At 36.0% G+C, this 27918-nt stretch overlaps 1 protein-coding gene across 5 annotated transcripts; it reads right to left on the bottom strand.

Moving 5' to 3' along the window:
* Positions 1–34: 34 nt before the first annotated feature.
* LOC138692050 (zinc finger protein 726-like) lies at positions 35–23974 on the bottom strand. Of its 5 annotated transcripts, none has more exons than XM_069814904.1 (6): positions 23080–23180; positions 22288–22385; positions 20086–20241; positions 14767–14892; positions 12446–12507; positions 35–163 (listed from the first exon to the last, which is right to left on the bottom strand). In XM_069814904.1, the coding sequence occupies exons 2-6, from the start codon at positions 22378–22380 to the stop codon at positions 70–72; spliced, it is 531 nt and encodes a 176-aa protein (XP_069671005.1). In that variant the 5' UTR covers positions 22381–22385; positions 23080–23180; the 3' UTR covers positions 35–69. The 5 variants fall into 5 exon arrangements, with proteins under 5 accessions (XP_069671005.1, XP_069671002.1, XP_069671004.1 ...); XM_069814901.1 differs by lacking the exons at positions 35–163; positions 23080–23180 and adding exons at positions 1775–4604; positions 23885–23974; XM_069814900.1 differs by lacking the exon at positions 35–163 and adding an exon at positions 1776–4604.
* Positions 23975–27918: the final 3944 nt, after the last annotated feature.

Raw genomic sequence — 27918 nt, 5'->3', positions numbered from 1 at the left:
AAAGGATGAAAAGTTCAGTACTATCCTAGATCATTATACTATGCTGCCATCTAGTTGTTACATAAGGAGTCACGTCATAACTCCCATTTCAATTGCATTAGCGTCTGTACTGGCATCTCGTGTTTGTTTACGGCGGACGGGTGGCGATCCTGGCGGTTGTTTTCTTCAAAGTGCTACCGATTTTAAAATAAGGATGATCAATCTGTTATATATCTGATCTCGGGTACTACGTACTGGGTTCTCTAACCAGTGAACTACGCCGAGCTCAATCGAAAGTGCCTGATCAAATATTGCTTCTTTGGTACTTCCGCTAAGTGGTACTGGAACACATTTTTTCCTTAGAGAGGAAAGATAAGATTACAAGCAAATATTCTCATGGGGGCAGATAGAAAAGTTAATTTGTGCTTTTTTTCCTTCAAGAGCCACTACAATGCAGCAGCGGACTCCTGGCTAATGAGAAATTTCTCCTCAACTATCAGATAAGGACAGTAATTCAACTTCATAAGTTTATGTAAACCCACAAGAAATTAGAGAATATCCAAAAGCAGGCGAAAGAAAGAAAAAGTTTATGAGAAAGAAAAAGGGACGATCTTTTATGCCCACTAATATGCCTGATAAAAAAGGATTGGAAGAAACTAGAAACAAAACAACCAATCCCAAAAGAAAATTATTTAAAAACAAGAAAATAAATAAGAATGTTATTAATGAGGAATCATCTGAAGATAAACCTATTGAACTCTCTGATGATTCGTCTATAGGGGACACAAAATGGATGCTGAAGAAGAGCTCACAGGTCTTAAAGATTTGAAGAGAGAATCTCAGAAAGGAGATTTTGTTTTGGTGCAATTTTTGGATAAACGGTCAGTGTATTATGTGGGTGAAATATTGAAAGAATACAATGATGGTGGCTAAGAAATGACTTACTTAAGAAAGAAAAAAAGTTTGAAGGCCAATTTTACTTTCCTGAAATACCAGACGTTGGCAGCATTAATGAAGCAGATATTAAAACTGTATTAGCACCACCTACACCTACTTATTATGGACAAATAGAGAGACAGAAATCTTACATGTCATTTGAGGTTAATTTCCATGGGTTTAATATCATGTAAAAAGCAAAATCTTGTTTTGCAATCACTACATAACCTAACATAGTCACTTATTTTTTCTGTTCTGTTTTTTAAGTTCATTGTATTGTATATTAGCTTTTCATGTAAGATGTTGTTTCAATACCCAATTTTACCGTGATAATCACTTTTGTAATTCAAATATGTATATCTCAAAACTAGATATGTAAATCCAGACTCACTGTGGACCATGGGATGTCTCAAAGTGGAACATCGATGGGGCAGGGTGAGACAATTGTAGTGCTTAGAAATTATTTTTCCAACAAATAAACTAATGACTCAATTTTAACTGTGACCATATTAAAATAAATAGGAAAGATGTCTTTTGTGATTAGCAAACTAGAAGTTTGGTTTATTACTTGCATTTCTGAAAAAATTGCTCAAAACATTTGTCTCAGTTTGGCCCACTATCCCCTAAATGTACCAGTTCCGAAATAGCCTTTACATACCAAACAATAGATTGCACAGGTACGTAGCTATGACGAGATAATTGTGAGATAACATAAGGCATGGATGTATAAGAAACAGCGAACATACGAGTTTCGATTGTTTCTTTCACGTATTACATAGAGGAATTATATATACTGTAGGCTACAATGAGAACAAGGAGACAAGGCTTAACAAAATCAACATTATGAAGTAGTGATGAAAAAACTCTTTATTCTTTTGTTTACAAGTTTTTTGTTCGTAACATCTATGGTTCTCTAGAGTACCAATCATAGTGCGAACTAATTTCTTCCAACAAGTAATATCTCAAATTTAAAATGTCAGATAGAGAGAGAACAGTCTTGCATTTACTTCCATTTTGGTGTGATTCTAATTTGAATTTGAAACTTAAAAAAATACACATACAGCGACCAGTAGCAGTTTCACTCAGTTGTAATTTATGTTAGATTTTTTCGCCTGAGGTGTAGGTCAGAACATATTTTCAACGGCAGTTTTCAATTTGAAGGAAACTACTATTTTAGAGTAAACAAACTTTTCCAAATTAAGGCCCGTAACACAAATGCAGAGTTTTCGCCAGCGAGAAATGTGTTGCGAGAAAATTAAAAAATTAATAACATGGATTCAAATCTACGTCCACACACTGGAAGAGATCTTTATGACGATTGAATGTAGAAAAATATACCATAGGTGGCGATGAATTGTACTGTTTTTATTTGAAAATTAGGAAAGATGGCTGGTAATTGTTGTCAGAAACTTATCGAACTTGTACGATGTAACCCGTAGGCCTATTTATATGATACACGGGATAAAACTATAAAAACACGAAACTTATAGAAGAAATCCGGAGATAAATATCAGATTATCTGAAAATAAATAGGGCTATATTTTATTCTGATCAGATTTAATAGTATTAATTAAACATTTGAAATAATGTAATCTATATGTCTTAAGAGTTTACGTAATTTTAATCAGAATATAGCAAAGAATTCTCTATCATATCATGAATGGCAAAAAAAAAAAAACCCCTGTGGTCCATTGAACCTGAAATAACGCCTAAACGTATCATCATTCAAATCGAAATCATTGTCCAAAACTCGCCCTTATTTTCTTAAGATACAATGCGATTTTCAGATATTTCTGGCTTTAATTTTAGGCCTACTTTTTCTTTTCATTGACAAAATATGTTCATGTAACTCCATTTCTTCATCATCGGAATACTCAGATTCAACATAGCGTTCGTACGTAATTTGTAAACTACGACAATATACGTAAATACATAACCTATAATATTTCCCCCAACGAGTCATTACTATAATCAGAAGAATGCATTCTGCATGAAGGCAGTGCATAGATGATCATAGCGAGGTGTGATCTGTGATAGCGAGAACTCGCCAAGTGTGTGGAGGAAGGCTCTTCGCCTCTTTCTCGCAACACCTTTCTCGCTCGCGAAAACTCTTCAAGTGTGTTACGGGCCCAATAGATTGTTCACAACTGTCTTTATTGTGAGCATTTTTTAATTTCCCGGTATGACAATAAATGAGAAACAGTTGATAATTTCCAAAGATTCGAGGAAATGAATCATTAAATAAAAATGTAAAAAATAATCAAACTTTCAATTAAAGATATAGAGCTATTACATTATTCTGATCCACTCTTAAGGTTTGGAGACTGTACATGGGGAAAAAGAGAGCGAATTGTGTTCAAAGAATTTAATATCCTCAAAAATTTTGCTGTGATAAGATTACTTATTCAGAAAGAGCTGGATAGATAGAGAGAAGAATTGACAAAACACAAATGAAGGAAGGAATAGACGAACAGACATTTAAATGGATATACAGGCACACTGAAAGGTAGACATGCCAATTTATACTGAGGCATTCATTGCAATAAAGTTCAAATTGAGTAAAATAACAAATTTCAATCCTTCGTCATTAAATTTAAGTAAAGAAATGAAACCACGTAGGAAGAAATGCCTCAAACACAATTCACTCAGCCCGTCTTGTTTTTTAAAGCTACTTGATTCCGAAAATGTCTTTCCACACATATCACTACACAATTCCTTCTCCATCTAAGTGTACGCGTTCATGTTTTTTCAGACCGGAAGACCGGGAAAATTTTTTTGCACATATTTGGCAACTGTAGGGTTTCTCACGTGTGTGAACGCGTGAATGCTTTTTCAATGAAGTTGAAGAAACAAATGTCATACCACAAATATCACAGCTGAACGGTTTCTCGACGGAGTGCACGACAGAATGCCTTTTCAAGTGAGACGATTCTCGAAATGCTTTTGCACATACGACACAGCCGAATGGCTTCTCTCCTGTGTGCATGCGCTCATGTTTTTTATATTCAGAAGGTCGCAAAAATTTCTTTCCACATTTATCACAACAGAAAGACTTATCGCAAGTCCGTGCATGCATTATCAAACTACTCGATCTCGAAAACTTCTTTCCACATATATCACAACTCATTTCTTGCTCTCGAGTGTGTAAAATTGCATGCCTTTTCAAGGTCAGAGATTTAGCAAATTTCTTCCCACACACATCACAATTGAATGGCTTCTCGCCCGTATGTACGCGAACATGTAAGGTCAAGCTATCGGCTCTCAAAAATTTCTTTCCACATATATCGCAAGTGAATGGCTTCTTGCCTGAATGCACTAGTCTATGCACTCTCAATTTACCCGATTTGGAAAATTTCTTTTCACATATATCACAACTAATTCTCTTCTCCTTTGCGTGTGACAGTTCATGCCTTTTCTTATTATTATACTTTAAAAATTTCCTTCCACATTTATTACAACGGAATGATTTCTCGCCTGTGTGTGCACGTTTTTGTGTTTTAAGACACTGCACCTGCAAAAAATCCTTTCGAGAAACTTCGTCAATGCGATTGTGTGAACGGGCATGTCTTTTGAAAAATAATTCTGATCCTAATAAGAACATTCCACAAACATCACATTTGAATATCTTCTCTCCTGTCAGCTGGCACTCATTTTCCGTAATATTATTGCTGGAAGATGGCACTGCAACGCTGTGAAGGAAAGTGTTGTTAGTTCGAGCAATGAAGACTAAAGCAGAATAAATCACCAAAAACAGAACTACATCCTATTTCGTAATTAGTAAGTAATGCGGAAAAATATTTGGATGTATATAAAACTACTGGAGGTAATTCTGATATTTAGTGATTTTTATTTGGTTATTTATCAACAATTATGGTTCTAAAGGTCTAAGCCACGTAACACACTTGAAGAGTTTTCGCCAGCGAGAAATGTGTTGCGAGAAAATTCACAGATTGATAACATGGATTCAAATGGACGTCCACACACTGGAAGAGATTCTCGTTCGAGGCAAAAACCTCGCGCGAGTTTGTCGCTGGAATCGGTAGCTCAGCGAATTTTCTTGACACATTTATCAAATATGTTTGACATTTATACTCTTCATGACGATTGAATGTAGAAAAACATATCACAGGTGGCGATGAATTGTACTGTTTTTATTTGAAAATGAGGAAAGATGGCTGATAATTGCAGTCAGAAACTTATCGAACCTGTACGATGTCACCCGTAGGCCTATTTATATGATACACAGGATGAAAACTATAAAAACACGAAACTTAAAGAAGAAATCTGGAAACAAATATCAGATTATCTGAAATTAACTAGGGCTATATTTTATTTCAATGAGTTTTAATAGTATTAAGTAAATATTTGAAATAATATATCTATATGTCTTTAACAGTTTACATAATTTTAATCAGAACATAGCAAAGAATCCTCTATCACATCATGAACGGCAAAAAACTGTGGTCCATTCAACCTGAAATAACGCCTAAACGTATCATCATTCAAATCGAAACCAGTGTCCCAAACTCGCCCTTATTTTCGTAAGATACAATGTGATTTTCAGATATTTCTGGCTTTAATTTTAGGCCTACTTCTTCTTTTTATTAACACAATATGTTCATGTAACTCCATTTCCTCAACATGTGAATACTCAGATTCAACATAGCGATCGTACGTAATTTGTAAAGTACGACTTCGTATTTACAGGTTATATTATATTTAAGTACGACAATATACTTACAGGTTATATATTTAAGTACGACAATATACGTAAATACACAACGTATAATAATTCCTCCAATGAGTGATTACTATAATCAGATAAATGCTTTCTGCAAGAAGCAGTGCATAGCTGATCATAGCGAGGTGTGATCTGTGATAGCGAGAACTCGCCAAGTGTGTGCAGGAAGGCTCTTCGCTTCTTTCTCGCAACACATTTCTCGCTAGCGAAAACTCTTCAAGTGTGTTACGGGCCTAATGCTGGGTTGCAAGAAAGCATTTATTGGTTCGTTAAACGCTATTGGTCCTTTAAGTGTTCATTTAGCGTCAGTAAGCTTTGCAAAACGACCTTTAAAGCTATTGGTTCGTTAAAGCACTATGTAAACTGCAGGTCGAAAATCGGAGCTGTAAACTGTTAACGAATCGTTAGCCGCCATATTGTATGTATATTTCTTGTTTTTGTATCTGACAGTATTAAGTAGTTTCGTGGATATTTTATCATCAGAAACAGGTATCGATAAGTAAAATGTAATATACATATCACAATGAACTCGAGATTCATGTGTGTACAGGAAAAGTTTTGCCAATAAAACAATTTTATTACTATTATAGAATCGTCTGACGTAGGTGTTATGTTTGAAATGGTACATCATCCACCAAGACCAAGAATACTGAGAGACAGATCGAGTCCCCTAGAAGAATACGATAGTATTGATTTTAAGGTTAGATTTGGATTATCGAAAGACACATTCATGGCTCTCTTGCGTGAAATAGGGCATTATATTGGAAAACAAATCGCACGCAGTAAATTGCCTTCCGCTATTACGCCATAGGAGCGTTTCAGAATGTGATAGTGAATCATGTACAGTTTGTAGAATAATAAGATGTGTGACTGTATTGCAAGAATGAGAGAACAATAGATTACTATGACTGAAGGAAATTCCGTACAAACAGTAAAACAGGATTTCTTCTCAATTTGCAATTTTTCCAACGTTATTGGTGCGTAGATTGTAGCCATATGAAAATTCAATGCCCTAGTGGACCCTAGAATCACATGTACCGAAACAGGAAGGGTTACTTCTCTAGCAGTCTGCACCAAGAATCGTTGCATGTTGCCCTAGGTCAGTATTTGATGCATGTCTTCTACGTGCAAAGTTTGACAACAATGACTATCCAAAAACATAATATTACTGTAGCGACACGCACGTATAATAAGCGAATTATTTGCGCCGACTACGAAGGCTCTGTCGTTTTGAATCTTTTCCGTTTAAAGATGGAATAGCTAACAGATCGTTAAATATCACTTTTGCAACGATCTATACTTTAAAGACTGGAATAGTTTAAAGGTGCGTCACTTAACGAGAGAATAGCAATTTATGGAACAGGTTTCTTGCAACCCAGCATAAGTGAGTTTATAATTCTAGCCAGATGAATCCAGGCTTCAGGGGCGAAAGTTACACAGCATTTTGGCGTAATGAGTTGAGGGAAAACGTACGAAAAAAACATAGTGAGAAAACTTGATCCAACCAGAATTTGCACTTGGGACCGCTGGTTCCACGATCAGATAAGCTAACCAGTACTCCACAGCTATAGAAAATAAATAATGTTAACATATTCAGAATTATTACCTCGATATTTCAACCTGCATCACACATTGGAATTATGAGGGATGGCTACTACATTTGTGGTTACCTCAGTTTTATTTTTGTCAGTGGCGTATACTGGTTAAAGGGTTTGGGCTACCGCTGACCCTATTATTACACAAAATATATTTAACAATTACTTTAATTTTAATTACTATGATAAAACTAATAATACAAAATTATTACATTATGTTATATTATAAACTTTTTCTTTTGTAATTTCCTTGGGCTACCGCCGGTAGCCCCAGTAGACCGCAACATACGCCCTTGATTTTTGTTAAGAAAACAAATCCATGAGGTTGAAGTAAAGTAATGAAGATGATGATATATATGTATTCTAGAAGTGAAATTCCGATATTAATCCCAGAACACACCGAAACTGTTCAATATGGCTTACTCTAACAAGCATCTTAATTTATTTTTCTTCCACCATATTAATATTATCTAAAGAAGTGCTTGTACAAATTTTGGCCACTCGAACGCAATTACGAGGGCCGTAAAAGTATAAGTTTCCCTGGCGCCGTTTACAGAAAGAAAATACAATTTGATGGAAAGATTTATGGGAACAGATACAGCAATTGTTGAGATGTTTTTTTTCACGACGATGATATTAAAAATGCAATCATTCTCTATCAACTAGGTGTTTCAGTATATATAAAACATTGTTATTACTGCATAGTGTCATAATGCATACAACTTTTCCATGTTTTCTACTAATGCGCTCTACTTTTTATTGCAATGAAAATTATTGTATATATTGTTATAATATAAATTTGTGACTAAGTTTTCGTTTAATACTTGTAAACAGCAATATTGCAAACTTTAAAAAAACAGGAAGATATTTATAAAAAGGGACTTGTTTTCTAATTGTGCACTGGTGTAGAAACAATTGCGAGATTATTGTCCACGTGCACTTGTTGATATGCGATACCATTCTAAGGCCGGTAACACATTTGAAGAGTTTTCGCTAGCGAGAAATGTGTTGCGAGAAAGAGGCGAAGAGCCTTCCTCCACAAACTTGGCGAGTTCTCGCTATCACAGATCACACCTCGCTATGAACATCTATATACTGCCTTCATGCAGAAAGCATTTATCTGATTACAGTAATCACTCGTTGGGGAAAATATTATAGGTTATGTATTTACGTATACTGTCATACTTAAATACATAACCAGTAAGTATATTCTCATACTTTACAAATTACGTACGAACGCTATGTTGAATCTGAGTAATCTGATGAGGAGGAAATTGATTTACATGAACATATTTTGTTCATGAAAAGAAGTAGGCCTAAAATCAAAGCCAGAAATATCCGAAATTCACAATGTATCCTACGAAAATAAGGGCGAGTTTTGGACACTGGTTTCGATCTGAATGATACGTTTAGGCGTTATTTCAGGTTGAATGGACCACAGTTTTTTGCCATTCATTATATGATAGAGGATTCTTTGCTATATTCTGATTAAAATTACGTAAACTGTTAAGACATATAGATACATTATTTCAAATGTTTAATCAAAACTATTAAATCTCATCAAAATAAAATGTAGCGCTAATTATTTTCAGATAATATGTTATTTGTCTCCAGATTTCTTCTTTAAGTTTCGTGTTTTTATAGTTTTCATCCCGTGTATCATATAAATAGGCCTACGGGTGACATCGTACAAGTTCGACAAGTTTCTCACTGCAATTATCAGCTATCTTCATTTTAAAATAAAAACAAAACAATTCATCGCCACCTCTGATATCTTTTTCTACATTCAATCGTCATAAAGAGTATAAAATGTGAAACATCTTTGATAAATGTGTCAAGAAATTTCGCTCAGCTACCGATTCCAGCGAGAAACTCGTGCGAGGTTTTTGCCTCGAACGAGAATCTCTTCCAGTGTGTGGACGTCCATTTGAATCCATGTTATCAATCTGTGAATTTTCTCGCAACACATTTCTCGCTGGCGAAAAATCTGCAAGTGTGTTACAGGCCTAAGAGTATGCCAAGTCTACGGCAGGCGAGGATCCTTCGAAGGGAACCCATTCAGTAACATTAAGGAGTGTCGATGAAGAGTAATACTGTAGCATTCCTCTTGCTTGAGCTATGGGGCACGACACATGTTAAACACAGCTATGCAATCTGCCAGAACTACTATTTCATTAAACATATTATCCCAAATCAACAGATTCTTCGCAGCTGTCTTTATTTTGAGGATTTTTCTATAGCAATTTCTAGCTCGTTGTCCAGAATGACAGTAAATGGAAAATGGTGGAAAAGTTCCAACTGCATGAATAACTGAATCATGATATAATAAACGAAATTATGAAATATTGAAGCAAAGATATGGGGAATGACATAATAGTTTTTTATGTAAAATATTAAGAAATAAAGGAATTCAGTCCCACTTAATAAGAGGATACAGAGTTTATATCTGAATAACACAATAAAATTGAAATCATCAAGTAATAATAAAATGGCAGAAATAAATCAAGGCGTCAGTCAAGGAAGTTCTTTGTCACCGACACTTTTCAATTTATACATGGACGAAGACATACATATATGGCTGAATGAAATATCATTAGATTTTAAATTAAATGACATAAATTGTACTACAATTTTATTTGTTGATGATCAAGTGGTCATTAGCGAGAGTGAAAATGCTTTACAACAGGCAATCTTCAAATTAGATCGAATTGCATCAAGTTTTAATATGAAAATAACGACCAATGAAACAAAACAGATGGCATTTATTCGATCTCAACCAATAAGAGTGAAATTGGTTATAGAGAACAAAATAATAGAACAAATCAACACTTTTACATATTTAGGTTGTTCAATAACATATGGCAAAAAATGTGAAATCGAGGAAAAATTAAATAAATTCAACTATTTCTGTGGAACAATACGTAGAACACTGGGGAAAAAAGTGAGAAAGGAAACATTAATCAAATATTACAAAGTAATGCCAATTCCGTCCCTTCTATACGGCTGCAAATCTTGGGTTCTAAAGAAAAACGAAGAAAGAAGAACTGAAGCAGGTGAAATGAAATTTCTTAGATATGTTGCGGGTTATACACTATTGGACAAAAAAAGAAATGTGGATATTAGAAAAGAATATCAACACAACTGGAAAGAACATGTAAATAGAATGCCAACAACAAGTATGAATTATAATCCATCAGGAAGGAGATCATTAGGAAGACCAGTAAAACGTTGGCGAGATCAATTTTAATGGAGGCGCAACAGGCCGAAAGGCCTAAACCATGATGATGATGATGATGATGATGATGACATAATCGTGATCAACTTTTACGATTTGGAGACTGCAAAAGGGAAAATGAGAGCAAATAGTTTACAAAAAAGTTAATATCCTCAAAATTGTTACTTTCATATGTAGACTTATTACATATATAGGTGTGTAATGAGAGACGGAGAGAGACTTTTTATTTTATTTTATTAGGTTATTTTACGACGCTGTATCAACATCTAGGTTATTTAGTGTCTGAATGATATGAAGGTGATAATGCCGCTGAAATGAGTCCGGGGTCCAGCACCGAAAGTTACCCAGCATTTGCTCGTGTTGGGTTGAGGGAAAACCCCGGAAAAAATCTCAACCAGGTAATTTACAATTCATTTTTATATTTCAATATGCCTGGTGAATTATTAAATAAGTATATAATAAATTTTCAATCTTAAGACATATCAACTTGCAAATGTTTATTTGCTATTTAATAAAATATATATATATATATATATATATTATTCCTAGATTTCCAAAAGCTTCCTTTTTTCCTCTTTCATGACAAATAATATGTGAAATTATACCGAATCCCGGAAGAATTAAAATATAAACTTCTGGGTGACCAAAAACCAGAATAAGTGTTGATATAAAATTGGATCTCCCCCTCCTGCTGGGTCAAAAAAAGATGTATTTAGGTTTCGGTCAGTTAATAATATAGTAACTGCTCCAGCAAGTACTGGTAGTGATAATAATGTGACAGCGACGTGAGATTCGAACTCACGACCAGCGTCCCGCAAGAAAGCAGATCGTGCGGGGACGGCGCGCGGCGGAGAGAAGTAAGGGGAAAGGGTCTATGCGGCGAGAGAGTGGAGAGAGAGTGCGCGCGCATCTGGTGCTGGTAGAGAGGAGAGGGCTCTGGATTTTTCTGGAGTGCCATCTCTAGAGACGCGTGGAACTTTCGAGGCTACGTCGCTGTGGTTATAAATTAAGGACGCGAAGGAACGACAGCAGTTTTCAGTTGATTAGTCAGCCAGTCAGTGAGAAAGCCAGAGCAAGCAAGCCAGTCTTGTGTACCGGAGTTCGACTCGAGTGTGCGTCCGCAACTGTATCAGCATCCGAAGGCCTGAGTTCGAGTGCAGTGGACAGCAGTTGGAGGGACCTGAGTTCGAGTACAGTGAACTGTCTCTGAAGGTCTGTGGTTCGAGATACTGTGAACTCGAGTGACTGAGCTAGAAGAACTGTGAACTGAGAACTGATAGTTCTGATTTGTAAATATGCTTTGTAAATATTAGTTAGATTAACAGTTCATTGTTGTTCGTACTAGTCCAAGTAAATTGTCATTGTCGTCGGTGGAGTGCTATAACGAATACTGTGTTGAGTGAAAATCCAATTGTTGACAAGAGCGTTTAAGGCGAATTGTAGAAAGGAATTATTGTTGTGACGAATAAATTACATTGTTGTTACTAATAAAATTACAATAATAATAATAATGCTGTAATAGCTACTGATCATACGAAAATTGGAATATTAATTGTTGTGGAGATAAATATATATTTTATTAAATAGCAAATAAACATTTGCAAGTTGATATGTCTTAAGATTGAAAATTTATTATATACTTACTCAACCAGGTAACTTGCCCTGACAGGGATTCGAACCCGGGCCACCTGGTTTCACAGCCAGATGCGCTAACCGAGAGAGAGAGATAAACGAACGAATTAATAGTCAGTTGAAGAAAGGGACAGCTAAACAGATAAAGATGGACATACATATAGACAAACACATGTAGAGATACAGAGAGATTTACAGATAGATATGGTGATTCAAAATGCTGAGTCGTTCATTTGAAGAGCAATCATGTTGAAACCCAATAAGAATTTGCACTCTTCGTAATTATTATGTGAATAAAGTAGTGACAGCTTCATACACTTCACTCACCTCTGAGTTAAGACTTCATCCTCTTCTGCCGTTACTTCCAGTTTGATCTCACATGCCTGCTCCTGCAAAACATCAATCAGTGCATGGCAGTTTATATGTTGTACACCTGATTTGAAATTCTACTGAACCCAGTACAAAGTCAAGAATGCATATGAATATAAAAATACAATGACAAGTCGCAAGTCTCTCGTGGCTCCGACTTAAAGAACGCAGAACTTTACACTCTTTGTCTTTACTCTTTCGAATTCAGCACACCTCAACACCAAATTACCTTTCGTCTCGTTTCTCTTATCTATACCCTAACCACGACGTAAATACCAGATCGCTTATCTGTGGCACGCTAAATATACCTCCTCATAGAACATCTTGTTATTCATCATCTTTTACAATATCCACCTCGCGTCAATGGAATTCCTTGTCACAAAGTATTAGGGGCTGCAAGACAACAAACACCTTTAAGAACAGCTTAAAAGATAACCTTATTAGCATTTCACTCCAATCATACTGATTTAAAATATTACTGACTACACTGTTGCTTTTTTTCTTTAGACATCATCCTGATTGTGCTGTATTTTCAAAATTGTCTCATAATAATCTCTTTCTATTATCTAATATCATTTGAAATATATTAACATTCTATGTATTTTAGTTTAATTCTGCTACACAGTTTATTTCTGTGTTTAATTAATAGTTCATAGTATTTTGTTGTTTAATTCGTAAATAACTCTTGTATACATGTAACTCTCATCTAAATCAAATTGTTGAATTCTTTGTAAGTTCATGCATATGTATATACACTTTTTGCTGGTTGAGTGGAAGAGAAGGCCTTACGGCCTTAACTCTGCCAGCTAAAATAAATCATTATTATTATTATTATAAAATTTAAGGTATTTTGTAAAAAAAAAAAAAAAAAAAACAATTTTAAGTAAGAATTGAATAGACAATAACTTAATTGCTAGACTAAATAAGAATGACCCTCGAATCATATTCTGAGATGGACATAAGTGAATAGGATTCAGGAAGAAGACCAAGTTGACAATTGATCGACCTCACCAGGAAGTTCAATGCCAACATCACATAAGCCCGCCATCGGTCCCTATCCTGAGCCAGATCAATTCAGACCCCACCAACATATCCCACGTCCCTCAAATCCGTTTTTATATTTTCCCATCTACATCTCGGCCTCCCTAAAGATCTTTTTCCCTCCGGCCTCCCAACTAACACTCTATATGCATTTCTGGATTCGCCCATACATCCTACATACTGCAAGTCAAGCTTTCAGGTATAACTCTCTGTAAAGTTGATTTGAATAATTTCGAGGGAAAAACTGTTCCAGGGCCAGGCATCGGACTCGGGACCTTTGGTTTAACGTACAAACACTCTACCAACTGAGCTACCCGGGAACTCTACCAGACACCGATCCAATTTTTCCCTCTATATCCACAGACCTCAAAGTGGGCTGACAACCGTCAAGCAACCAACATTGAGTGCACACTAACTCTGTGTGACTTAAATTGTGGTTTTCTGTTAATGAACAGTGACGTGTATTATACAAATCAAGCTTTCAGGTATAACTCCCTGTAAAGTTGATTTGAATAATTTCGGGGGGAAAAACTGTTCACCGTACATACTGTGCACATCTGAAATGTCAGATGTTCTACGTTATGTAATTTTCTCAATTCTCCTGTAACTTCATCCTTCTTACCTCAGATATTTTCCTAAGCAATTTATTCTCAGACACCCTGAATTTTTGTTTCTCTGTCAAACTGAGAGTCTAAGTTTCACAACCATACATAACAACTGGTAATATAACAGTTTTATAAACTAACTTTCATGTTTTTTTAGAGCAGATTGGATGACAAAAGCTTGTCAACCGAATAAAATTAGGTTTTTATCTAATTTATTCTGAGTATAATTTCCTCTCGAGTGTCATTTATATTTGTTACTGTTGCTCCAAAGTACGTGAATTTTACCAACTTTTCAAATGATAAATTTTCCATTTATACATTTATATTTCGTACTATGCTCTGATCACGAGATATAACATACTTTGTTTTTTCGGAGTTTACTTCCAAACCTATCTCCTTACTCGTTTCAAGTAAAATTCCCGTTTTCCCCTAATCGTTTGTGGATTTTCTCCTAACATATTCCAGTGAACTGCATAAACAAGCAGCTGTAACCCGTTCAATTCCACACCCTCTCTTTTTTCCTGGACTTTCTCAATGGCATATCCTGTAGCAAAATTAAAAAGTGAAGGTGATAACGCATCTCTTTGTTTCAGCCCACACTACCAACAAACACACATCACTAACTGCACTCACCTCAGCTTCATACTTAACGATGGGAAAGTCAATTGGTACAGGAGTTTCATCAAATGTCATCTCGTAGCTATTGTCCATACATTCCATCTTTATTTGAGTCATGCGGTGATATAATACATCTCCTTCCTGCAAAACAAAAATCATAATAATTATGACGGGTATTGTATCATATCTACCTGTTCCAAGTGATTGTCGCAGATAAACACATGGTAACAGGAGTTCAGGAACCCACATACTGACGTACGGGGAAGTGTAAAGATGATGGCACAGCAAGGAGAAGACAACAGTAACGTGATCATGCAGCGTAAGCGGATTCCTAGTCTACATACGATGGCGGTAAGGTTAGCGCACTCCAGAAGGAATGCTGACAATAACGGAACAAACAACACGGGCGCTAGAAAAAAGGCGAGGGGTGATAAAAAGAGAAACCAAGAGTCAGGAAGTGATAGGGAAGGAAATAGTGTTAAGAATAAGGGTGCGAGTGTAAGTGGATATATTGTATGTGAAAGTGAAAGCGTGGGGGGGGGGGGGAATAAAAGAGGAATAGAAGAAGAAATAAATAAAGACAAAGACAGAAATAAAGCAGAGACGAACAATAATGAAAGGTCAGAACTAGCGACAGTTGAGGATTTAGCAGAGATATTTGATATGTGTAAAAAAAAAAATTGGGGAAGTGATCAAAAAGTGCAAATAAAGTGAAAGTGGAAAAGATCGAGAAGTATAGGGGAGAGAGAAAGTGTATAAGCAGATGTAGAGAATAAAATATATTTATAGGAAGTGAGAATAGTGACAATGGATTAAGTGTAAGCAGAATAGTGAGAAAGTGGAAGTGAGCGCAAATAGGAATGAGAGAAAATAGTGAGAAAGGGTTAAGAGAAGTGAACAAGTGACAGCATAAAATTAGTACCAACATTTGAACGTTGGAACAATAAATGAATATAAGAGAAAGATAGGAGAAAAGGTCAAAGAACAAATAGGACAAATAATTCAATATGATAATTTATAGAGAAAAATTGAAATTGAGATTTTAGTGAATAGTAGTTAGAGGAAAAGGGGGGGGGGCGTGAAAAAAATGTATGGTATTAGATATATTAGGATTAATGAACAAATAGAGAATATCAATTGAAATGTAGGGGAGATTGACCAAGCAACAAAAAAGGTACATAGTGTAATTGGGAGTATGTGTGTAGACGTGTACTGCAAATAATGTGTTATTGTAATAATATATTAATGGTGGCACGGGATACAGAAATGTGAGGTACGCCATTACATGTAAAGAAGTGCTGTGAAGAAATATATATCATATCATATCATATCATATCATATCATATCTAAGTGTTCACGAAACACCCATGAATATTTTTAATGTCTCTTCAAACTCCTATGAAATCTTGATATCAAGAAAAGCACGTATAGTCTCCAAAATCAGTAGTTAAATGATTTGTGTGAAACATCACGTCCACTTGGATTTTATTGTTCCCAATGTTGCCCGATGGTTTATTGAAGGACTTTGACGCAAAGACATGAGTTTGACAAATAACAGTCACAGAGAGTACTGTCAGACCATCGGATCTGTGCCCCTTCAGCGCTATCATCGTTCTTAAAAAAGTTAACGCCTGTACTCACTCCATTCCACCCACTTTCCTCCCACCACGTCAAACAACAGGCCACGAACTTTTGCCGAATAGGGATGTTGGCAAACTTACGTCAAACGGTGTCATAAATAACTGGTCCTCCATGCTACAATATCATTTCTTAAAAAAAAATACATCTTGTATTTCTACATTTTTTAAACCTAAATCCCATGTCTCGAATCACTTTCCATAGCGATTCTCTCCAACCTCGGAAATTATTACTTCTTTCGCAACCTTCAGTAATTCTTTCAGTGTCGGAACTTCTTTATGCACGGTATAAAATTCTTGTATCTTTCTTCTTAAAATATACATCATTCCATATCATCTACAATAATTAAAAGTTCCCTTGGTCTGTTCTTCTCTGGTGATTCTAGCTTTTCATCTCCAGCACAGACTCCCTCTCTCCTGATTTTCTTTATTAGGCACTCTGACCTGCCTATATAAATTACATAACATGTTGTATCAGTATTAGTTAAGTAAGTAGTTTTAATAAGTAATCAATTGAAATAAAATAAGCCTCATCAATGATAACAGCTGCTCTTTTCGTTGCCTGATTTATAGGAAACAGATATTGACCTGTTTGTTTCTCTTCATCGCAAAATGCTTTACGTACTTGCTTAATAATATTTCTTTTGCCACTCCTTGCTACAGTATTCATGTTGAATTGACAACACTGGACTGCAAGTGCAAATAAACTGTCCCGCAAGAAGGCTCAAAATTGTGAGTAGTGGGGGACAGAAAGGGAGAGAGATAGAAAAGAGAGAGATAGGAATGCAGGGAGAGAAATGAATTGATCTAAATGAGGGGTTGGAAAGCAATGGTGGATCATTAATGTTTAGGTGAGGGGTTTGGACTTTTTCCATTGCTGGTTGTCACAATCAAAAAATTAAGACACAACGTTTCGAAGGGTGGTTCTCCCTTCGTCTTCAGGTGGAAGGAAGGTGAGAAAGGAAAAAACCTACTGTTGGGATCGATATGTACAGCTATTCTGTATGACTGATCGATTGATCCCAACAGCAGGTTTTTTCCTTTCTCACCTTCATTCCATCTGGAGACGAAGGGAGAACCACCCTTCGAAACGTTGTGTCTTAATTTTTTGATTGTGACAACCAGCAATGGAAAAAGTCCAAACCCCTCACCTAAAGAGAAATGAATTACCGAGGCTGTCAAGGAATTAGGGTTCAGTTCGCATATCTTATGGGGGCACAGATCCGAAGGTCCAACAATATGATACTGTAGAATATAGAAGAATGGAAAAGGCTCTACTGAGTAGTCTTTGTGAATTGTGATTTTATGCATCGTCACAAAAACTGGCCCCATGAAATAGGGATCAAACATCGCATTCGGGAGGTCCGTGGTTCGATTCCCGGACCGCCCAACCTGACTGTGTTTTTTCCATGGTTTTCCACACTTACTTAGATAAATGCAGTGTTGGAATTTTCATTGCCATGGTCTAGTTCTCTTCCCCTCCCGTGTAAAAGGAAATAATTTAGATTTCATCATTCATGGTCTTCATCTCATTCAATAAACATATTTAGATTAAGACGCAAGTTTTCATCGCTTAGGGGGCGTCCTCTCCGCAACCGTGCCTGGATTCCCAGCTTCCCGCAATATTTCTGTCGGGATTGATTCCTTAAGAGAACTTCCAAGGCTGCTTCGAAACATTTGAAGGGTCGTTCGAATGAATCTTGTGAATTTAGAGCGGGTGAGGGGTCACATGCGGCCAATGGGCTGGTACACCCTCATCCTTATGCATTCAATAAAATTCGGGGTCCTCAATAAGCCTCAGTATGGCCGACGTGCAAAGGGACGTCCTAAATCGCACGTAGCCACTGTGACCTAACCTAACCTAAGGCCCGATTGCAGAAACGCAAATCAAATCAGTCGCTGATCGCCAATCAGTTGACGTCTGATTTATTTGATTGTTCATTGCGTTGCACAAACGTGAATCCCCAATCAACTTGTTCCGATTTACTAATTGCTTATTTGAGAAAGAATTGCATTTGACAACGGCGCTATTTAGCAACCACAGCCAATTTGATGCTGTTTAAAAGTCGCGAAACGAATGCATCAAGTGGGCGGTGACTAGGAAAACAAGTGAATGCTTTGCTGTTTTTTTTTTTTTGTAGAAAGGAAACAGTCGGATTCTATTTGTATACAGACTACAATATAATGAAAAAAAATGAAGCAATAAAAGAAAACATGAGGGGGCTTCTGTTGTGGGATTTTCTATGGGAGTTGACAAGAAATTGGAATATGCATAGCCTCCATAGCCCAAAATAATTCCATTTCCCATCTCTCTGCTTACAAATTGAGCTCGTAACCTACTCATTAAAAATATTGTGTTCTCATAATATGTAGAAGCCTGCCAACGGCCTACAACATTCCAGAATTTCAATGATAGTGTAGGCTACATATTGCCTGTAGCCTACATTCACAGCCTATATTTCTATTTCGATAAAGTTCGGCATCATTTTAACCAGGTGACTGGATGGCGATGTGAGCACTCTTGGAAATCCTTACATGGCTGAAAATTCTCTCTGGATTTCAAATCGTTTCCTGTCTGAGTTTGGGGACTTTATGAGATCCTGCGATAACAAAGCATTTTCATACGTAACGTTCCTAACTACACGACAAACAGTTGATTTGTGGACCCCAACAAGATCACCCAAGACTGCCTGAAAAATTCCAACAGCATAAAATCTCAGCGTTATCAGAACTTCGTTCATAGAAGAAAGTGGAAGGTTTCGATTTGTCTGTCTGCATATATCTGTTTCAATTCTTGAAAGTAACAAATCACACGAATCCTTAATTAACGAAAATCTTTTCTCAAATTCTCTGTCATTATACTTAAAATCAATTCATGTCTGTGACGCAAATGCCTTCTTCTTAATAATATTTTTTCATTCTAAAATTTCTTCATCAGAAGAATCCATTTTGTCGAAAACAATATTGTTACACTATAACTATTTACTATATAAATTACAGTAAATGCAGTATAAAGAGAATAACATAAATACTTTATCAATGATCAGTCACTTAACCAGCAAAAATCTGTTGATCAAATTTTATGAAAGATGATCTCCGATCAAATACTGATCGTTCTTTCTGCAATAAAAATAGAACTGATGGCCAATCAAACCCTCTTTGATCGCCAATCATATTTTGATCGGTGTTTCTGCAACCGGGCTTAAGAATCAAATATGTGGAGTTTGCTTAATAAACTGAATTAAAGACAAAATTAAGCGTATTTCCTAAACCCGAGAGAACCATAAGTTTAGACACCCACCAGAGGATTTTATCAAAGAGTAACCCCTAAATCATACTGGAATATCATTTAAGGTTAAGGAAGACATGGTGAAAATATAAAAAATGTCCGATTTAGTGAACAATATGTATTGCATTTTCCGTGATAAAGATGACGTGGAAAAAATTAATGAAAAGTATAGGGCGAAGAAATGGACAGCACAGGAGCAAAATTAGTATCCAAGGTCACCTGCTGTAGAACTCATGTCAGCTAGTAAATTAGAATTAAGTCTATTTTTGTATTATATTGTATGTTATGTCAATTTTCTTGTGTACTGACGCCATGAATGCTTGTAATTCTATTCGGCTAATAAAGATCGAATCTAATCTAATCTAATCAGCTAGTAAATAATGAAGACAGATCTACCAACCAACTCACTTCATATACTGTACTAACCTCAACTTCACTTTTCATGACCGGAAAGTTAATTGGCACAGGCGTTTCATCAAATGCCATCTCTGAGTTCAGACCGTAGCTGTGATCCATACACTCTGTCTTTATTCCAGTAACTTGTAAATGTAATACATTTCCTACCTGCAACACACAAAATATTACTGGTATATTAATAATGATATGTTCAACACGCAGATCTTGACCAAAAATCATTTACTATTTTTAATCTCTCTCCAGACTATTATTAAACATGATGGCAATGAGCGCAAGAGGTGGAAAGATTCAAATATCTTGGAGCAACATTAACAAATATAAGTAACACAAGGGAGGAAATTAAATGCAGATTAAATATGGGAAATACGTGTTACTATTCGGCTGAGAAGCTTCCGTCATCTAATCTGCTGTCAAAAAGGATTTATAAAACAGTTATATTACCGGTTGTTCTGTATGGTTGTGAAACTTGGACTCTCACTTTCAGAAAGGAACAGAGATTAAGGGTGTTTGAGAATAAGGTTCTTAGGAAAATATTTGGGGCTAAGAGCGATGAAGTTACAGGAGAATGGAGAAAGTTACACAACACAGAACTGCACGCATTGTATTCTTCACCTAACATAATTGGGAATATTAAATCCAGACATTTGAGATGGGCAGGGCATGTAGCACGTGTGGGCGAATCCAGAAATGCATATAGAGTGTTAGTTGGGAGGCCGGAGGGAAAAAGGTCTTTGATGGTGCTGAAACGTAGATGGGAGGATAATATTAAAATGGATCTGAGGGAGCTGGGGTATGATGATAGAGACTGGATTAATCTTGCTCAGGATAGGGACCGATGGCGGGCTTATGTGAGGGCAGCAATGAACCTCCGGGTTCCTTAAAAGCCAGTAAGTAAGTAATTAAGAAATGTACAGCATGTAGAGCCTCACCAAAAATCATTTACTATTAATCTCTCTCCACACCATTGTTGAACCGAGCGCAAGAGGTGGAAAAGTTCAAATATCTCGGAGCAATAGTAACAAATATAAATAACATTCGGGAGGAAATTAAACGCAGAATAAACATGGCAAACGCATGTTATTCGGCTGAGAAGCCTTTGTCATCTAATCTGCTAACAAAATATCTAAAAGTTAGAATTTATAAAACAGTTATATTACCGGTTGTTCTGTATGGTTGTGAAACTTGGACTCTCACTTTCAGAAAGGAACAGAGATTAAAGGTGTTTGAGAATAAGTTTCTTAAGAAAATATTTGTAGCTAAGAGGGATGAAGTTACAGGAGAATGGAGAAAGTTACACAACGCAGAACTGCATGCATTCTATTCTTCACCTGACATAATTAGGAATATTAAATTCAGACGTTTGAGATGGGCAGGGCATGTAGCATGTGTGGGCGAATTCAGAAATGCATATAGAGTGTTAGTTGGGAGGCCGGAGGGAAAAAGACCTTTGAGGAGGCCGAAACGTAGATGGGAAGATAATATTAAAATGATTTGAGGGAAGTGGGATATGATGATAGAGACTGGATTAATCTTGCTCGGGATAGGGACCAATGGCGGGCTTATGTGAGGGCGGCAATGAACCTGCGGGTTCCTTAAAAGCCATTTGCAAGTAAGTAAGCATTAGAATAAACACCACAAAGAAATCTCAACACACAAACAAACAAATACAACCACACAGGCGTATACAAACTCACATGCAATAGTTCCGACAGTTTCTACATTGGACAGACTAGCAGATCATTCCAAACTCGATACAAAGAACACATTAAAGCAATAACCAGAGGACACAATACATCTACATATGCCGAACACATAACTAATGCTAACCACACATACAATTATATAGAGATATGGAAATCCTACATATACAACCAAAAACTCAACACACTAGAACAATATGAAATATACAGACACACTAAAACACACCCTAATCAAATTCTCAACACACAGATCAATTTCAGAACACACACACTATTTGACACCACATTTCAACAATCGAACGCACCCACACAACAGGCAGCGAATTTCGAGACGACGCCGGGATCTAGTGAGGATGGTGTGAAGAAGCACCGAAACAGCTGTAAACCGCACATGCTTACATAATTAACACGAGTAAGATCGCCATCTAGTCAATTATTTATATCCAAGTGTTAAAAGTAGTGTACGAAAGATTCAACACGGAATATAGCCTACCTGACACAATATTTTCTGCTCGTTGATATCTGAGTTAATATTTATTCCTATTGCCAGAGGGTCGACCTCAGGTTCCATCTTGACCACGTCCATCCCGACTGAAAAAGAAAATAATAAGAAATTTTAATTGGCCTGCAATACGTCAACTATTTGGGCATACTTACTATCATGTGTGACAATAATTCCACAATTCCGTAGTACACAGACGCAGAGGAATTTTACGGTATGTACTTATCAGGCAGTACATCTCACTTGACGATATGTGCCAGAGGAAGAACAAATATAGGCCTACGTGTAATATATAGCTAGACGGCGATGTATACAATAGATGGGGAAAGGAACTCGTTACCCTACACCAACATCTCCATGTCTAATTGCCTCATGAGTGGTGCCTTCTTGGTATCACTTTTAAGGTTCAGACCTGTCTTTGGACAGTTGACTAAACAACAACAAAGCCGCAGAAATGAAGACTGAAGTTATCAGAGAGACATTAACCACAAACATGTTATTCTACGTATTAAACGATAATGTACATAAGATAAAGGTTTCAAATGTAAATACGACTTCCTGTTATACAATTTTTATATACGAGTACAAAGAATGAAATAAAGTGCTCCACTAAAAGCTGACCGAAACGAGAAAGAATAGTATGGCTGAAATGCTAGAGATGCTGTTTACTGCATAAATTCTATTCAGATTTCGGCCAAAGTCCGTTTGTGAATAAAAGATCGTGCAAATTAGAGTTATATAGAATACAAATAAGAAAGAAATGGTATAAATTGACTTATATACCTGTTCCAGGGAGTCAGTCTCAAGCATTAGCCACTTCCAATATTAATACAAAATAATAGCAATTTAATTACAATTTTATTCAACTGTATGTTCATGAAGAGGTGATCGAGGAAGCCGTGATACCAGTTTAACCTATTAGATCCAGAATATCATGATAAAATTGTCTTAATCTATATAAATTATATTGTTTAGGTTATATCATGGCAAAAAATTATTTCCAAGCTTCACAGTTATGAGTGAAACTTTAAAGACAGTCCTATATATGGGGCACAGAGAGCATATGTTATAATATATTTCGAGTTATATTTTTCAGCATGTCATCACACGTTGAAATTGCATACATAATGTATATATATATATACTTTAATTAAATGAAGAAAAACATATAATTCTATTGTATTGTAAAATTACTGATAACAGAATAGGCCGTAGGGAAAGCGGTTGTACCGATGGACACGTTTTGCATATTGATTTTAATAAAAATTTATGAAGCTCTGTAAAAAATTATTTTTATTGAGAATGAAGTTTTTATTCCTATTCCCCTCATTCATCCTATTCACTCCATTTTACGGAACACAACTCTTTAAACTCCTGGAGCTGCAAAAAAAAATTACGTTCTATTACAAGTAAATATAACGAAATCTATGCTTATACATTAAAATGAGTTTGTAGGACGAACACATCAGTGACGTGAAAATTGCATAGACCTGAAAAAATATGTATAAATGATGTATAAATAAAAATATTGAGAAATAATTTTGAAATGATGTTTGCTTAAACAGTAAAAAGATCTGACATTACTTACTTATGTTCCAACCACTGCCTGATTCCAACAGAAGGTTGTAGCTTATTGGAAGGCTAATCACGCAATGATCGCTTATGCCTTACATAGAATGTATTTCAATGGCAGAACGGACTTTTACCAGGAGGAACTGCTGAATTACCAGTATGTTATTTAATTAAGCGACATAAAGGATAATTTATATTCGGCAGAATTTAATTACGTAATGGGGCCATTCCATGGTAATATTTATCAATGTAGTATTACTCTGTAGTACCGTACTTATAATTATTTTGTCCCTAATTCGGTACTTTCAGGACTTTCAGCATGCCTTGCATATTAGTTATTTCATGATCTCCTTCTATCAGATCAGTCATAAATTTTTATTTTTTGCGATTGTTCCGAAAAACAGCATTTGTTCTCTAAATCTTATCTCGAAATGCATAAAACAATTTCTCATATATAAACAACATGCATAATGTAAAATACTATACTAATATGTTATTAAGTGATTCTGTCCGACCTGAAAACGACTTTTACGTGTCGAAAACGATCGTCACTCTACACTATATGAAAATATTTTGTATCTTAATAAATTAATGTTGATAACTTTTAGTCGGAACTCAAATACTTTGGTCAGGATTGAAGCTTAATGTCCCATAACACAAGAAACATCAATGTCTGAACTGAAGAACTATTGTTACCACTAAATAAAACTGAAGGAGATACAAGCACTTAACCTTCTTAGATGCAAAGGAACACACTAAAATATATATTGTATTTTTATACAGTTCGAAATATGAAAAAATTGAAATTTTAGTTTATATATACGCATGTATTTTTATGTAATTATATTTAAGTTTTCAATGTTTGCTACAATTTTTTTGGAATAGTTGAAATGTTACAATATGAACTATATTTCCTTTGGTCTGTACTCAATTCCAACAGACATCATTACCAACATACAGTATGTAATTTGACTTACAGTAAGTAATAAGGAACTACGGACGATCACTGTATTCTATTACAGATAACACGCTATTTTTAACCTCAACAATTCTGGCACTTGTCTTGAAAATAATGCATTCTCGGTCAATGACATTTTCATGTTGAAACATTTATGCCTTTTCTAATATATTTATCGTTCAAATCAGTAATGTTAAATTAACTTCAATAAAATTAATTATTTAACAGAATTAGAAGGCTTTGTTACAGAAAATAGGTCAAAAGAGACTGGTACTTCACTTCTTCCTATCTCAGCAAGATATATCTAAAATATTAAGTCTTTCAATAGCAAATTCTGCAGTACTACATTTACAGTAGCGCGCAAATTAATCCGAACAACGTAATTACTTATGCAAAAACACTCAAACGGGATAAAAAAAGGATCTAAGACATACCTCAGTAATCTATGTGGCTTCCCTTGTTCCTAATAACAGCTCTGAGACGATTTGGCATGAATTCCACTAATTTCCCACAAATATTCTTCATTTCTTCATTGCGAAACCATACTCCAATGAGGGCAGAAATCATCTTCTCCTTTGTAGAACAATCCAATTTGTGCATTCTTCTTTTGCAAATTGACCACAAGTTCTCAATGGGGTTGACGTCGGGTGAGTTGCCTGGCCAGGGGAGTACCTGAATATTCTTCTTGTTGAAGAATTCTGTAGTTTTTCGAGACATATGGCATGGTGCCAGGTCTTGATGGAACACACCTGTGCCATCCGGAAATGATTTTTGCAGCTGGGGTACGATTCTGGTTTGCAATAAGTGAATATATTTGTCAGAATTCATCATTCTCTTGATAGGTATTAATGCTCCAGGCCCTTCATGTGTAAAACAACCTCAAAACATTACTTTAGGGGGGTATTTGGATGCTTGTTGGAGATGAGCTGCTGTTACTTTTTCGGATCCTTTCCGTACGTAAGAAACACAGTGGCCGTGGACCTCGAAATGAGACTCATCGGAAAAAAGTACATTCTTCCAGTCATTCACTGTCCAGTATTGATGTAATTTTGCCCACATTAAGCGTTTTTTGCACATAAGAGGGGTTAACAGTTTCTTCTTAATAGGCTTACGAGCCCTTCGTCCAGCTTCCAAAAGCCTACGCCTACGTCACTGTGTGACGTGAATATTAGCCCCAGTGGTAGCCATTAACTCGCGGGTTAAGTCGACAGCAGTTAGTCTAGGATTTAATTTACTTTTCCTGACAAACGATCATCTGCAGATGAAGTCTTCCTTTTCCGGCCACAGTTTCCTTTTTTCTGGGGTGTGATGGATCCAGTCTCCCTGTATCGTTTTATGATCGAATTAACAGTAGCCAAACCGATGTGACATTGTGCAGCAATTTGCCTCTGTGTCATAGAAGAATGCTCTGCTAATGTTATAATTTTAGACCGTTTTCGTGGAGTTGTATCCATTTGTGAAGACGACAGAATGTACACAGGATTGCAGTATTAAGTCTTCAACACAACTGAAATGCTTATAAGTACAAAACGACAGGGAAAATGTCATATATTATAAAAAAATTATAACGACAGACCTTCAACAATGGAATTACACGTACTACAGATGTCGATTAAAGCGGTATGAGCAGCTGTGAGGCCAACAGTGACAGAAAATGTAAAATTATGTCGTGTTCGGATTAATTTGCACGCTACTGTACATCTGTTTCTGTCATCAATCTTCAAGGTTAACTTTTATTTATTGTAGCCAGAAACCAGTCAAGGAAACTCTGATTCACTCTTGTCGAAGTGTTGTTGACAGTTGAAGGTCCAGCATCCATAATTGCAGACGGAATTCTTTCTTCAGCTTCGTTTATGTCATTGTTTTTACGATAATGCTATGACGCAGTTTTGTATAAACATATTTATTCATTCTGTGGCCAGACCAATTAGAAAATGCAGCTATGGCGGAAACCTTAACTCATTTCCTTCTCCCACACTCGCTGCATATTCCCCTCTGTGCGTTCTCCGACGTCGATCACCAATCAGAATCTGTGTCTTAACCAAAGCTGGCGGTACTAGGCCGCTATTATCGTGACTCTCATTGGATTACGTAGTTTACTTTCGTTTCAACCGTACACTTCTGGTCAAAATATTTTTCCGCTATTTTCCGCACATGCTCACATAATTTCATCAATTTTTCGGGGGAATATTCATCCATGAGTTTATTATCGAACAATATTTCTCACGTAAAGACATGCCAATACTCTGGTTATAACTTAAACATACAGCAATATTACTAGTATTCATTTATTTATTTTATACTACACTTCGTTTCACTTTGGTACAACTGTACTCACTACGAACTCAATGTTCGCCATCAACAAGAACTGTGGGAGGGGAGATTAGCGCATGCACATTACAACTGTATTTACAAAGTGGTATCCCTATAGGCATTGACTCAACACTCTACAGCTAACCTCAACCACACCAGCTTCAATTTAAATGTGTCCAGCTCAAATCCTTCGTTGGCAAGGAAATTGCCTAACATACTGATGCTGATTCACTTCACTGTTCTAATGAAAACATCACCTTCCTTAACACTGAAAATACATGAACTGGGAGACAGAATTTCGTGCAGGGATCGTTACGAATATTTGTGCTAATTTAAAAAAATCTAGGTACAGACTTTCAGGTGAAATCTTATTTGTAATATGATGGAATGGGAACAATCTGGTTAGAGTAAAAACTCTAGAAAGCTGCTTAAGGGAAGAGGATGGTATTTTTTGGTGAAAAATGAGTAAATTTTCAAAAAACAATTTTTTTCCTTAAAATACTCTGTGATATGTGTAGAATACATCGTATAATATTTTGTGGGTATTTGTCCCTTATCAGTTGTTGAGACGCCATTTTTAAACTTCCTGCGCTCTGGATTTTTAAATGACACCGCCCTTTAGTTTGCTGTTTCCGGAACTTCATTTTTTTTTTTTCAAAACCAAATTTTTCTTTAAAATACTCTGTGATGTGTGTGGAATACATCGTATAACATTGTGTGGGTATCTGTGCCCTTATTGGATGTTGAGACGCCATTTTTCAAGTTCCTGCGCTCTGGAT

Source organism: Periplaneta americana, chromosome 16 (genome assembly GCF_040183065.1).
Source record: "Periplaneta americana isolate PAMFEO1 chromosome 16, P.americana_PAMFEO1_priV1, whole genome shotgun sequence".
In the NCBI taxonomy this organism is placed as follows: domain Eukaryota; kingdom Metazoa; phylum Arthropoda; class Insecta; order Blattodea; family Blattidae; genus Periplaneta; species Periplaneta americana.
This window is presented reverse-complemented; position numbering and strand designations above follow the sequence as displayed.

What these genes read in the sequence shown, in the direction of transcription:
- LOC138692050 (XM_069814901.1), bottom strand. Translation starts at nt 22,380, where the DNA reads ATGGACGTGGTCAAGATGGAACCTGAGGTCGACCCTCTGGCAATAGGA. An exon ending in AGGTTAGTACAGTATATGAA is followed by an intron (nt 14,893 to 20,085) that starts GTGAGTTGGTTG and finishes TTTGTTTTGCAG; the next exon opens with GAAGGAGATGTATTATATCA. An exon ending in TCGTTAAGTATGAAGCTGAG is followed by an intron (nt 12,508 to 14,766) that starts GTGAGTGCAGTT and finishes GATGTTTTGCAG; the next exon opens with GAGCAGGCATGTGAGATCAA.